We start from the raw sequence: 14,974 nt of genomic DNA on the forward strand, positions 1-14,974 counted from the left end.
TGCTGCTAAAGACATTTTTATTTTAGTCCCAGAGGGAGGTTCAAGCACTTCCCCTGCTAGAATTCTACAGATCTGGCATTAAAACAGAAGTAGTATTTGGAAACCCTTTTGTTGTTGTTTTCAAGCAAACCAGAATTCTGATTTGTGGAAACACATCAAAGTTTGTTTTCCAAACAACAACTCTGCATATTTCAATTTATAGGCACATCTGCAAAAAAAGAAAAAGTGTCTTCCAGCAGGTAGATAATTTCTCAGTATTTCTGTGCCTCTGCTCTTTCAAGATGTATTTGGAATCAACACTGTTTGCATTTCACACAAACATGAAAGTAACATTACAGAAATTCTTCAACATTATCAGTTGATTTATATTCATTTTATTATAAAATAAATACAAACCAAAGTGTTTTTACATAAATATATATAAAAATAAGTCTAATACTGAGTCAATAGGGTCTGCCTAGAAGTTTTGGAGTAGCCAACACAGAAGTCCATTTTACAGAGAGGAAAAAGTACACCAAGAACCTTAAAGACACCACCTCATCAAGGCTGAACAGAGGAATCTGGAGGACCAGATATTCTCATGTAGATAAGATTGTGCCTGCTCACAAACTTCTTCAGCATCCGAAACCTTTTCAGCTGAGCTTTGCAGCCTTGGTGTGATACATATTTAAAGTATTTGCAATCTAAGGAAAGAAAAAAAACAACACTAAGTTATACCATGATACAAGCAAATACAAAATGCTTTCATTGTTTCAATAATATGCAAACAGCTAAAAAACTTTTCAGTAATTAAAGGCATTAAAAACCAAGACAAGGTTATTAGAGACATAACTGCAGCATTAAATAATCTATCCTCACTTAGCCCAACATTCTACATGTATCTAAATGCCTGTTACCTTGCAAAATACTTTTTTTCTCTTTCATTTTTGCTCTGCAGATTAGATCAGAAGGTAAAATTTCAAGAGTATAAAGCAGCATTGATACCATACATCAATTTTTTTATGCTGGATAAGGAAAATAGAGGCTCACATTAACACAAATACTGAAACTTCATTCAAGAAAATCTGAACTGGAATGATTTTATTAGCCATCTGGAAATAAAAGGAAGATATCCAATACTACTGAAAGCAAAACAAAAAATATCCAATATGAGAAACTGTTCTATGAAATCCAGAAGCAAAAGTTATAGAAAAGCTGACAGTGAACAAGTTGCCTATCAACCAGAAGTCCAAAGCAATATGGTGTCTCCACACCATATTCCCATTCTCAATTTAGCAGTTGATTATTGGCCTGATCCTCCCTTAGTTTTGGCAGCATTTCAAATAATGCTGTTAAAGAGATAATGATCTTCACCTCCTTACCAAACTGCTGATGGTTTTCATTCAAGACCCTCCCTTCCCTTTCCTGCATTACAATATCCTCATGGTCCTTAATGAGAGCTGAGCCCCTGTATTGCTGAGACACTGCCTAGGCTGGCACCCAGCAAGAAAACTGCCTGCAGTCCTCACAATATTCCCACAGGAGGGTTTTTGGAATTATGGTTTGAAGGCCAAACAAGACAAATAGTATTGTGGCTGCTCAACAAGGCAGATAAAACTGAATTCTAAACCATGATAAGACCAGTTACCTCATTGTTAAATATCAAACCAATTTAAATACCTTTCATGTTCAGCCCCAAAGACAAGAATCTTTTTTAGAAGAAACTGCATTTCTTCCAGGCAGTAGATCAGCTGCATCATTAGGGCTAGAATTAGATATTATCTCTGTTCTATGTAGTGAAAAGAGAAAGAAAAATTATACCCTTTCCCAGTAGGAGTCCAGCCACCAGAGCTTTTTCATATGAAAGGCTTTTATTTTCCTGCCAATTCCTTTTTGCCAAGTAACGGCTAAAATGGAAGGCTGGCCACCAGTCCTTCCTGGAGCTCCACTCTTGCTTGATCCAGTCAAGATGCTTCTCAGAGCTGGAAAAAGGTTAAACAAGTTACAGAAAAGGTTAAATTGTGATGGAAAAATTATTAGGAGACAGTGAATGCTATAATCAGCCTGCTACAAATCTCCTAAATTGCCTGCATAGGCACACTTACTTTATACTAAAACCAAAACACTAATACAAACATTTTTATATAAAACTAATAATTTTTTTAAATCCCTGGCAATACCTGTGAGGCTGGGAATGAACTCTAGCAGTCTTATTAAGCCTTGCAATAACAGATTATGGTGTGAAGTGAAGCAAGCCTTTCACTTATGTGCCAGTTTGTCAATACTAATATGGAAGGTTCTCCAAGTTTGTCAATAAATGAGCAATATGAAGGGGTTGCTTTGTCCTTAGGAAAGGTTTGTGTTATTCCAGGCATACTCAAAGACTAACTTATCCCAAACAGTTACTACTGTTAGACAATGACACCCCTAAACCAAGCATTTCAGCAACACAAACTCCTTCCAGCCCCTCAAGGGAACCTACAAGAAACATAAAGAGGGAGTTTTTGAAAGGGCAGAGAGAGACTGGACAAGGAGGAATGGCTTTAAACTGGCAAAGAACAGGTTTAGATTAGATATTAGGAAGAAATTCTTCACTCTGATGGTGAGGCCCTGGATCTGTTTTGCCCAGTATAGTATTTGGTGAGTGGTCTCTCCCCATGAACACTTTGTTTTACTTTCTCTCCCCATGCAGCTGCAGAGGGGAGGGACAGAGCAGCTTTGGTGGGTACCTGGCATCCAGCCATGGTCAGCCCACTGCACTGCTCGAGGGGGAGGTGTCCCTGCCCATGGCAGGGGGGCTGGAACAAGATGATCTTTATTGTCCCTTCCTACCCAAGCTATTCTGGGATTCTATAAAACTATTGCAACAGGGAAGTGGCATTCCCATACAGTGACCAAGATGCCCAATATATTTTAAGATAATCTGAAGTCATGTATGAAAAGCAAAAATGAAGGTAAAGTTAGAGCAGAGGGTCACTGTGTGGAGGATCCAAACTTGACACACTTGTTTCAACATGCTGCATCAGAGCTACTTACATTACAATTTGTTTCACCTGTCTTGCCAAACAGCTCCATGCTTTTGCATTTTCTTTCCAGCCAGCGTAATCCAAGGCTGTAAAAATAACTTCTAGGCCCAGCCGACGTTTTTTTCTTTTCTCTGGAAAAAGATGAGGCTGATTAGTGAATTACACAGGTCAGGATAAACTCATTAGTAAGGCACAAGTGAAATACAGTTCTCCATTCTGTCCCCACAAATGCTGCTACTTTAAACATAAGTTATGTTTATTGGTATAAATTTAAAAATTCAAGATTGTTCTCATTAGTTATGAAAAGTTGGCAAATGTGTCACACATGAACTGAAAAAGGGAGGTTTCACACAAAAGGTCTATTTTTACCCCTCCCAAAGAAGAATTGTGGAATGGTTTGGGTTGGAGAAGACCTTAAAAAATCATTAAGTTCCAACCCCCTGCCATGGGCAGGGACACCTCCCACTAGACCAGGTTGCTCAGAGCCCCATCCAACCTGACCTTGAACACTTCCAGGGATGGGGCATCCACAACCTCACTGGGCAACCTGTGCCAGTGCCTCACCATCCTGACAATCAAGAAACTCTTCACAAAATCTCTTCTAAACCTCCCTCTGCCAGTTTAAAGCCATTAATCCTTATTATATCAGAAGAGAGAACAATCTTTATTCACATATATTTCACCAATCTGTTGACCTGCTGGGACATATAAAGCTACAAAAAGACAGCTTGGAATACAATTGATCACCATGGGAAAAAAAATACTCTTTAAATTGGAAGACTTTTCAACCAACTTGAAGATGATGCTCCCTTAAAAAGAAGGAAAATTTTATTATTTGATCAGTAACAATGAACTAAAGAATAGATCTATCCCAAGAAAAACAAAAAAAATAGAGATCCCAAAAACAGAATGAAGACCTTGGAATTCAGATTAAGGTGCCTAAAAAACAATTAAGTTATTTTTGAGATCCTGCCTGTGCCTTACAACAGTTTGCTTTGCTCAGCCTTTAAAATGAGAAAGGCATTTTTTTATACAAGTTTGTAAACGACTGCTCATACATCCAACTAAGAGGTTATGGTGATTGGAAAGTTGGGATTTGAGTCGGGTTTTTGGGATTATTTCTTAAGAAACAAAACTACTCTCAAAAGCAGAAAGAAGGCTGTAGGATAATTCAGAATTGTTTTCTGAAATCAGCATAAATGAAATGAACAAAGGTTAAGACTTACTTGATTTTTGAAGCATGGTATTAAAATCTATCATCAGTTCATGAGAAGGAACAATATCATGCAAGATCTGAAAAATAAAAGACAAAACCCAGATAGGTTATTTTACTGTGAAAGCTTTTTAAGACATCTACCTGACCAAGAAAAGCACAGGCTTCAAAGCTTTGGCTGCTTTTAGTTCAGAAAATTAATCAATCTGGAACTTTGGTGCCTTGATATAAAGAATGGATCTCTAGGTCCATTTGCACATCTGTGACACTGCTCTGTGAACCCATGGATGAAATACCTTGATGGCTGCTGACAAACACTGCATGTGGCAAGTACAACATTCTGAAGAAGCAGCCCAAATCCATAGCCAGTGTCTCCTTTCCTGAATGCAATGTCATTTTCCCCCTAGGACACTTCTAGGTCCCTTGTCCACTGCTTTGCGCATTGGATCCATTTCTATACTTATCAAACCACTTCTATGATTTATCTCTGTTTTGTAAGAGACTCATGTCCAACACCACCACTAAAATGCACTGAGGAGAATTTCACACAAATCTTCTACAAAGTCTAAACCAACAAAACAGCCTTATAAACCTGTTTTTAAACAAAACACTTGCACCAAGAGAAGCACATTAGTGCCATCAGGTGGCAAAACACGGTTTGCAAGCAGTACCAAGGGCAAGTAAAGCAGTAATTTAAAACCTTAACCCAACAAGGTCCTGTCTGCCAACAACCAGCAGACATTAACTTTTAGCTTTAATGCACAGCTCATTGAAAACAAGCAAAGAAACTAATTGCTAAACAGGATCAATATGTGAAAGAGCAGGCATTTGTACAATATTGTAAAGATCAAACTGTAAGAGAAATCAATGCATGCTATGCACAAGACTGCTGATACAGACTTTTGGAACTATGTGAACACGTTCTCTGAGCTTGCTTACTGACTTTAAGTGATATGATGCACCAGTTAAAGGCAAAACAAGAACTGGAATTCCAGGATACTAAAGGATTCTGCTCCCTTCACACTAATTTCCTCTAACCCTCTACTTCCCACTAAGAATACAATAAGATAAATAATGTTACAGAGCTCAAGCAAGCTGTCACACCACCACATGACTGACACAGAATGTATCTCCTAAGGGATACCTACCTTCAGTGCAGATATGAGGGATTTCTTGGATTCACCCTGCCTCTTGAGGAACTGATAGAGGTAGACATGAGCATTGGGGTTAGCAGGGAACTTGGAGTTGTAGGCATATTCATTTAACACTTGGAGGGCCTCGTTGTGGTCTCCATAGAACTCCAGCAACTGCAAGTTAAGTCTGTCATTAGTTTGTCAGATGCAGGCAACCTAACTCTTGACAACTTATTTTGGACTGCCACAGAGCCATCCAATAGCACAGTCTGTATCTAAGTGTGCAGCATATAAGGTAATGCATATTAAATAATTAGATACCTGCCTGTCTTAATTTTACTGGCTACTCTCAGCACAGAGAGACAAGAATTCACACACAGAAGCTACTCTGGGAGAAAATGTCTCAACACCTATTTAATTGTCAAAGGATTACCATCACTTGCCCACTGGAAAGAGATGCTGAAGGCACCTGCCATATCTCTAAAGACAGAACTTGGCAGATGCCAGCACCAAGGAAAATTCTTAAGACGTGCTTAGAGAAGTCAGAGCTTATCAGTGTTTACAAAAAGTAAGAGATCTTTTTAAAATTATTAATTCTTAATTACAAATCCTAAGCAGATATTTTAAAAGCCCAACCCAAAACACAAAGGGGCTGCATATTTGGCATCTCTAACAGTTCGTGTATCCAGAGAAAACACTGCTCTGCCAAAAATCAGAGAAAGTGTTCTCAGGAATGTCAACTAAAGCAGCTATTCTGCAATTTCTGCAGCACTACAAAAACAAAACATGTAAGCTGTTTGTCTATTTCCTTTTCTTGACAATGCACAGATAAAAGTTCTTTTTGTACTCTGCTCAGGCTCTGCAGCTCTACCAGGAGTACACTGTGCTCTATATCAAAGCCAGGGACATGCATATACAAACCTGTTACTTTTGAAATATTTTGTTTTCACTCACACACACAGCAAATAATCTGCATATGGGCAATCTTAATAGAAATTGGAAAGGGAAACACAAAAGGAAGCCATCTGTAAAATATGCCCTTACATCCACATAGCATTTCACAAAGACATCCCAGACTCCAGGTATTTTAATAATCTCCTTCAAGTTCATTGCTGCCTTCCGAAAGTAACCGTGCATTTCCTGCTCAACAGCCAAGTCTGAAAATCCATCCTCACCTACCAAAACAAAGGAAGGTCACCAAGTTATTAACTATGCCAAGTACAGGGATCTTGAAGTGCTGCACTTAAGGGATAATCACATTTTGCTAAGCAAGGACTCCAGTCAGAGAGCTTTTAGGAAAATATTCCTCAGTATTGAAACAATAAATTTCCACTGTTCCTCATTCCAATTTATAATCAATTTCAACTTATGGAGCACAATGAGTAGGACTCCAAGAGAAGATGCTACCAGTACAAGGTCCATAATCCAAATTCAACATCTGGTTTTCAGAGAAACAGGGATTTAGTGTAAGTGTAAAAACACTGCCAGTAGGTATATACAGAACCAGATGTGACACAGGTAGCAACTTGCACATCTTTAAAGAAACTGAAAGTCAAACACAAGTGCTGAGGGCTTTGCTATCACTCAACATTCCAGCAGCAATCAGGCACTTGCACACCTATTAAGCCACTGCTTTAAGGGAATGCATTCCTTTGATCATAATTTTAGGTGATGCTGGCTGGACATGAGGAGGAGTTTCAGAACAGCATGTCAGGGCACCTCAGAAAGTGTTATTTTGGCCCCAACATCACTGCTGATACAGCATTCTGTACCAGCCACACCATCACACACTGAAGTTTAGTACAGGAAAAGGTGTCATTGTAAACCATGGCATCTGCATGAGCAAGCTGAAGCTACAGCTCAATCCAAAATACACTTACCATGCTCTAACAGGATATTCTTTTGCTTAGACCAGCTATAGTAGTCCAAGAGTCCTCTGTAAGCCTGAATCAGCTTCATTTCCTTATCCTGAATGGCTGTTTGCTCTCCAAACCTCCAGCTTTCTGCCAGGGACAGGTTCTGGTAGGCTTCATCAATTTGCCCATTGCAGAGGAGATGAAAGACATGCTCCAAGCAGACCTGCAACCCAAATAGTCCAAACCACAGCATTTCACACTCAAATGCAGAGATTCTCAGCAATACAGCAAAGTTCTACACACATGTGCAGATAAAGAGAAGACTACTGACATTTATAAAAAAATACTGCCAACACAGGTAATGAAGAACTTAAATTATTTGTGTTATCTCAAAAACCTTGTCTTTACCAAGTGCTGTAACTATTTCAGAAGATCTAAAAATGACCTGAGGAAATCCAGCTGGGCTATATTTTTCAGAGCACCTGAAAGAGTAATGTCCTACCACCCTACCATGATGATTTGGCATCATAAGATAAAAGCCTAAACCTTCAGTTGGCTCCAGAAAACCTTTGTATGGAACTTCTTTTGAGGACCTTTAACAACAGAATAAAAGAGAGAAGCACCATGCCAAGTGAGAAACAGCCAAGGAAACCAAAACAATATTGGTTTGAATGAGCCACTACAGGAAAAAATACATTTAAAAAACCCTACAGCTGTGTGACAGGTGTGCACAACATACAGTTTTGTAATCAGATTAGCTACTCAAAAAGTGAGAGGGTAATGAGGCAAAGGGGGTAATGAGGCAAAATTTAAGTACAAATGTTTAGTCAGGAGCACAGTGGTCAAATTAAAGACTGGAAATAAAACTTGGCAGGTAATTACCTGTATTTACATGTCATTGGGACATGCATGAAAATAAATTTGATTCTTTCAAATTCAAATTAAAAGCTTAATTAAAGGGTTTTTCAGCACTTCTAAGGACTGAGATCATGCATCTGTGATCAAACATACACACCAAATGAGCCAAGGCTAGGTTTAAATGGCCTTCAAATATCATACAATTGGTAATTCAAATGTTGGGTTTGAGATTTTTTCACACTAATATCAGTAGTACATTTCAAAAGAGATCTGGAAATTAAAGTAAGTGGTCAGGTCAATGTGAAAAATCATCAGGGCTGCTTTAAGTACACTCACCTTCAAGTACCTTTTTACTCCTAAAGTTTTCATCTGTTCTATGAAACAATTGAACTCTTTCATGCTGCTTTGGGAATGATGCCACAAAATTTCAGTTCCTATTCTCCAAATTATCTATTAATGGGGACAAAGAAAATAAAAACCAACCTTAGTACAAAAATGGCAACAGACACCATATATACAGTCTTACTAAACTTATAAATACTGCAGGACATGAAAAATGTGCATTTAAACTGCTAATAAAAAATACTACAAATTATCTACTGCTATAGTAACCTACCTACTCATCCAGTAGGACTTTCAGAGTCATTCAGTGGGTGGCTTAGAATTGCTCATTATAAATGCAGCACTTCAGAAGAGCTTATGAAAACTGCATGCCAGAGGGTTCCTCCTCCCTTCACCAGAAAATTATGCTCCTCTTTGATATGGCCCCACTAAGACACTAGGCATACACAACTCTTTGAACTTAATAGCAAAGATTATTTCCAATTTCATGTAGCTCCCCAACTGCATGCACTTGTTTCCAAGGTCTGCAAGCTAGCCAAGTTCTCCATTTATTTAAAATCTGTGATCCTTTCCCTTCCACTTGCTTCTGTCTCAACACCTGCAAGGAGTTTTGCAGCTGCTGGAAGAGCTGATAACAACCCAAATAAGCCACCAACTTGCAAACAGATTCTGACTGATGGTGTGCCAGAACCAAACACATTTACTGTTTTTCCATTTTAGAAGACTACTTTGACTTTTCATAGATATACTGCTAATGGAGTGAACTTACACCAAGCCAAGTTTTCTTCTGTTGTGTCAAGGATCTACTAAAAAAAAAAAAAAAAACAAACAAAAAAACCCCAAAACCATGCCTGTGAATAACTAATTAAGATAAATATTGGTCCTGAAGTATATGGATGCTGCTTTGCAAGTACTTTTTCAACTGCAAAAGAACCCAGTCAAGGAACAGGGGCTTACCTCTGATGGACCAATGTGTTCTCTGGAATAGTCCTTCTCTAGTGACTCAACATAGCAGGTCAGGAACTCTGCAGCCCTTTTCCACTGCTTTTGGAGCAAGGCATCCTGAATGTAATTTAAACATGCTTCCTTGCTCTTCTTGAAGTTTAACTTGTGTTCGTTGGAAGATACTAAACAAAAAAAAAACAAACAGAACAAAAAAAAAAAAAAATCAACTGAGCCCATAGCTGTCACCGCCCTTATTCAGATAGGCTCTCCATTTCAGCATCTTTCTCATATGAACACTACAGAGTCATCTCAAGCTCTGTGGTTTTGAAGATAAACACAGCTGTTAGTCCACAGGGAAAGAAGACTATGGGAAAAGCTGGAAATGTGATATGAAATGGCACTTTCCATAAGTAGGACACAGCTGTGCTTGAAATTTCCATTCATTTGAAACAGTGAATAGCTAATTATGTCACACTACTGCCCTGCTAGAATCAGGGAGCCATGGTGCTTTGATAACTTCACAGTACATTTTGTCATATTTTGGGGACTAGTCTCTTCACTTATAAGTCATCACCTGAGTTTGTGATCCCACAGTGCTGCAGATTTGCATGCACACAAACAAAGAGACTATACCAATACCAAAGACTAAGCAATTGCCACGAGGATAAACACAGAGAATTATTCTCACTTGAGTACAAGGCTGCAAAGAGGCCACTTGGCCTTTTTACATCAATAGCAGTTCAATTTATACTGAAACCAGCAAGAAACTGAAACTTCCCCATGAAGTCTGTTTAAAGCTCACGGCTGCACAACTCTACAACAATGCTTATCCAAAAAAGCCACCTGCAAGGCACATGAAGGGTTCACCAAGACCCCTCCTACCTGGATGCTGTGGGCAAAGGAGTAACTCAAACAATGGTTAACTCAGGTAATCACAGAACCATGAGGGTTGGAAGGGACCCCTGGAGATCATCCAGTCCAACCCCCTGCCGAGGTCACCTGGAGCAGGTGACCCAGGAAGGAGTTCAGGTGGGATTTGAAAGTCTCCAGAGAGGGAGACTCCACAATCTCCCTGAGCAGCTGTGCCAGTGCTCTGCCACCCTCAATGTAAAGACCTCCCTCGTGCTGAGCTGAAACTTCTTGAGCTTTAGTTTATGGCCACTGCACCATGTCCTGTTGCTGGCACCACTGAAAAGTCTGGTATCATCCCCTTGGCACCTGCCTTTGAGATATTTGTATGCATTAACGAAATCCCCTTTCAGTCTTCTCCAGACTGAAGAGGCGCAGCTCCCTCGGTCTCTCCTCGAAAGAGATGCTCCAGAGCCCGAATCACCCTTGGTGCCTCCGCTGGACTCTCTCCAGGAGCTCCATGTTTCTCCTGTCTTGAGGAGCCCGGAAGCGGACACAGCTCTCCAGAGGTGCCTCACCAGGGCTGGGCAGAGGGGCAGGATCACCTCCCCTGACCTGCTGGCAGGGCTTTTCCCACTGATACCATGGGCCCTCCACGGCACACCGCCAGCTCATAAAATAACTTCGGTCAGCAAAGCAAACGATTCGGCGGACAGAAGCTGAAGCTCTGTGCCACCATGCCCACGGCAGCACGAAGGAGCCCACACAGAGAACGCTCCGCCCTTACCCGGCTGCTCCGGCAGGAAGGGCAGGCGCAGGGGCGGCTGCGGGGCCGCCTGGGCGCCGGGGCTCCTCCTCCTCCTTCTCTTCCCCACCACCGCCGGCGCCTCCTCGCCCTCCTCCTCCAGGAAGCTGTCCATGGCGCTGCGGGCGGCGGGGCTCCGAGCTCACCCTGCAGCGGGGCTCAGCCGGGCCGGGCCGCCCCTCAGGCCGCCGGAACCGAGGGCGGGAGATCCGGGGGCGGGAGCGGCCCGTGCGCCTGCGCGGCCGCCATGAGGGAGCGGGGCTCGGCGCTTCCGCGGCGTTTCCGTGTTAGTTTCCCTCTGCCTGTGGGAGCGGGGAAATGAGGGCTGGCTGGGTTTGTGCAGCGGTGGGCAGGGAGGTGTTTGTTTCTAGATGTCAGAGCATGACTAGAACCTAGTGGCTAATGCGCTGTTTACTCTAAGAGTGAATTGGCGAGCTTCTCCTGTCATTCTTTCCATTAGCTGTATTGCTAGTTTCCTGTTCCTTTGTAACTCATTACGTTCTACAAAAGGATAATATTCGGAATCAAAATCCTGTGCATTGTAGAGCAATAATGTTGCCTGTGCTCCCGCTGGATTTTGGGAATCCGTCTGCCTTAGCCGCAGCATCTGGTTTATACAAATTTGTGCTGGAACTTGTTTCTTTAAACCATTTTGGAGCCGAGCTTGCCCTGGACTGTTTTGATGTGTGTAAAGTCCAATTTACCATGTAATTTACCGTGTAAGATCTCACAGAGTTGTTTGGTTTTTGGGTGGGTTTGTTTTTTTTTTTTTTCAGAACTGCCCTGGCATGGGAGGATGAGTAAATAATAAACTGGCTCAGATTAAAGGTTCGTGAGATGCAGTGTCCTGGTTCAGCTGTGATCGATAACCAGTGTTGGCAATAGTGCAAGGCAGAATGGTCGTTTGTTGCATTTAAACACTTAAACATCAATATCATACCTTAATATGGTTTTTAATAAATCAATGATGGGATAACAGAAGTCTCCCATTGCTTTTTCTTTATTTTTAATCCTGCATTCTTCCAGTAAAGGCCAGCATTTCAGTTCATATGTATTGTTATTAATAGATAATTAACTTAGTTGGCTGATAGCAATAAACTCTTACATAGCACCACATATTTATCAGTGCCAGCTTCTTTGACTGTCCTTTATGATTTTTACCTTGTGTGAAACACTGATCACTGGTGTTCCCCAAGTTTGGTGTCACTTCCCACAGCACTCCTGATCTTCTGTTAGCTCAATATTCTAATTTCAGAATCCAACTTATCCCCCTTTTTTGGTAAAAGTTCTCATGTTTGCATGCAAGGATATTTACTTTTGGCTAGTTATTTTTGTTTTCCTGTGTCATACATAAGTGAGTATTTCCTGATCCTTAGGTAAACTTAGCCAACTTAGATCTTGTTAATGGGTATCACCTCCTTTAGTAGATATTTTAGGGCAGAAGAGATAGGAGAACTGCTTTGTCTTAATGGAACTAAGTGAAATATTTTTCTTTCACACATTGAGGATAGCTAGGTATGTTAATAATGGCTACATAATTACCCTGAAATATTTGAATTTGTAGGAAATACTTGACAGTTGCAGGGGTAAACTTGTGTATATGTATCAATTGCAAGCTACTCATTATTGCACAATAAAGGCAGTGACTTATACAAGAAGTATGTGATCTTATTTTTTTCACATCTCCTTTTCTTGCCCCTGTCTTTAGAACCACAGACACCATTATCTTTTATCTCGGTATTTAATAAAGATAAGCTTGATAATTTGTACTGATGGAAAATAACCAAACAGCTCTTCCTTCACAAGAAATTGGACGTAATTATGTGGGCATTACACAACAGGAAATATTAATGTTGAGGAAACAATGCTTATCTTTCACTCATACAGTTATCATTAAAATGTGACTTGAATGTATTTACATCCATATTGTAAATTGTGACAAAATTTTAGATTTTCTGAGTTAAGCTTTCTTAGAGTTTTTAATCAGCCAATATCAGTGATGGCAAATAGAAAATGAGGTGATATCTAAGATGTGAAACACAAAAATGTCAACAAAATTGCAGGAGAGCTACAGCTACTGTACTGCACTGGGCCTGGAGAACATACATGAACCCTGGGTGAATGAATCACTTCATTCCTGTAGCATGTGTGTCCTGGGGATATACAGAACTGTAAGAAATGCCAGGGAGTCCATGGGATGCTGGGCAAAGAGGTACTAATACCTGTTTCCACCTTAGCACTTTTTCATAGTATGATTAAAATGTTAAACTGCTCTAGGTGGGGGCTGAAAATGAAACACACATTTTCCAGAGATTACACAGCAGTAACCAAGCCTGGATCTAAGGCCTTGTACAATGAGACTGTGGAAATGAGAGTCTGGAGCGAAAATCAATAGGCAGGAGGATGCAAGAGGAACACATGCAATTAGCAACGATTGCTAACTCTTGAGGTGCAGCATTTAAAAGGGCTCTTAAAATGCTCTTGAAAAAAACCCTCAGCTATTTTGACAAGCACAAAAAAAAAAAAAAAAAAGAATTATTCACATTGACTATCAGTTCTGTGGTGCCTCTTCATTTTGGGAGCAGCTTCAGAATTTGCTCTGGAAAGCAGAAAAAAAAATAAAAATAAAACTTTGGTTATTTGATTCACCAGCAAGAGGATTTTCTTATAGCCCCTGTCCTTTCTTAGCTGCATCTTTTATTCTGTCTACTCAGGCTACTGTGCTGAACAAATAACATGGATCTGCAAAAGAAAAAAGAGAAATTTTGTTCATCTGCATTGTGACTTCTGCTGTCAATTTGCCATTTTCGATCTCTAAGGCAATATTAAGGTGATGGATGTGAAGAAAAGGCAATGGTAAGTGCAGGCACACTTGTGAGTAGCACATCTTTCGGCTTGCAAATACTCAGCAGTTAAAGTGTACCAGCAAGTGGAAGCTGCGGCTACAGAAGGACAAGGGGAGGCCTGTGGGGGAATCCTAAGCTTTCGGCTGCTCGCTGTGAAACCCAGCACTTTCCCCAGCGGGATCACGGCTGAATGAGCTCCTCCGCCCGCTGCACCGCAGCTGTGACCTCAAACTTTCGGAGGTCACCGGGGATTTGGCGGCTGCTCCTCTCCAGCAGAGATTTAAGTGCTCAGCGGGGCAGGAGGGAGAGCAGCCAAGTGCATGTTCGAATCTGTTTGTCCTTACAGGGCGGCACCTACACCCTTTCTGTAGGTTCATGTTACTCCAGCGATCCTCAGCTAGAGAAACCCGCAAAAATACGGGGGAGGACCTGCCTTCTTTTCTGGCCTGTGAAGCGGGAAAACTAGTGTGATAATTGATAAATGATTCGTGTTAATCATAGAAGTTTTGGAGTTTGTATAAACCAGAATACTTAAAATAAGAAAAGAACATGGACCTAGATAAAGGGAAATACATTATTAAACCCACTCTGTTTAAATCCCCCTGTTATGAATATTGTGTATACCAGTTTGTAAAAGAAAAAAAAAAGAAAAAAGGTTTTCCATAGTCTGAAAGGTTTTTTTGCAGAATCAGATTTCCTGCCTTTGTGTGATCAATCACAAACTATCTGCTAAAGACCAGACTTCCCACTTCTGCTGTTTTTTATCTACCAATGGTTATCTACCAGATGGTTACATGACCAATTGTCCGAAGAGCTGTCCCACGGAAGTTTGGAAGTTTCTTTGACCACCACTGCTTACCTGGCAGAATTATGACAACAAAACAATAACAATTATTGATTACTACAGGGAAAACCATACTGTAAAAAGAGAGCTGCAAACCAAGTTCGGTGAAGTGTGGAGTGGGTGGTGACCCCTCACGTTTTCCCCAGCGCGCTGCGTTGCTCTGCCTATATAAAACAAAGCAATCTAAATTTTGCTGAATATCGAGACTTTGTTTCTTATTTATAACACCCGCTGGGCGCAGCAGCCAGAGGAGCTCCCTCCCCGGGATGGTGATGGGG

The 14,974-nt window shown here is 40.7% G+C and overlaps 1 protein-coding gene across 1 annotated transcript; it reads right to left on the bottom strand.

Annotated features, from left to right (window-relative positions):
- Positions 1–267: 267 nt before the first annotated feature.
- TAF1A (TATA-box binding protein associated factor, RNA polymerase I subunit A) lies at positions 268–12,657 on the bottom strand. Its single transcript, XM_056488540.1, has 10 exons — positions 10,989–12,657; positions 9,365–9,534; positions 8,402–8,515; positions 7,232–7,430; positions 6,396–6,526; positions 5,367–5,525; positions 4,232–4,298; positions 3,016–3,136; positions 1,801–1,961; positions 268–683 (listed from the first exon to the last, which is right to left on the bottom strand). The coding sequence occupies exons 1-10, from the start codon at positions 11,119–11,121 to the stop codon at positions 541–543; spliced, it is 1,398 nt and encodes a 465-aa protein (XP_056344515.1). The 5' UTR covers positions 11,122–12,657; the 3' UTR covers positions 268–540.
- Between the last annotated feature and the right edge of the window lie 2,317 nt (positions 12,658–14,974).

The sequence above is a fragment of the Oenanthe melanoleuca genome, chromosome 3 (assembly GCF_029582105.1).
Source record: "Oenanthe melanoleuca isolate GR-GAL-2019-014 chromosome 3, OMel1.0, whole genome shotgun sequence".
Lineage (NCBI taxonomy): Eukaryota > Metazoa > Chordata > Aves > Passeriformes > Muscicapidae > Oenanthe > Oenanthe melanoleuca.

Excerpts from the sequence above, each read along its gene's own strand:
- TAF1A (XM_056488540.1), bottom strand. The coding sequence starts at position 11,121 with ATGGACAGCTTCCTGGAGGAGGAGGGCGAGGAGGCGCCGGCGGTGGTG. Across the intron at positions 8,516-9,364 it reads AACACATTGGTCCATCAGAG|ATAATTTGGAGAATAGGAAC; the intron begins GTAAGCCCCTGT and ends CCCCATTAATAG. Across the intron at positions 1,962-3,015 it reads CAGGTGAAACAAATTGTAAT|CTCTGAGAAGCATCTTGACT; the intron begins GTAAGTAGCTCT and ends ACCTTTTTCCAG.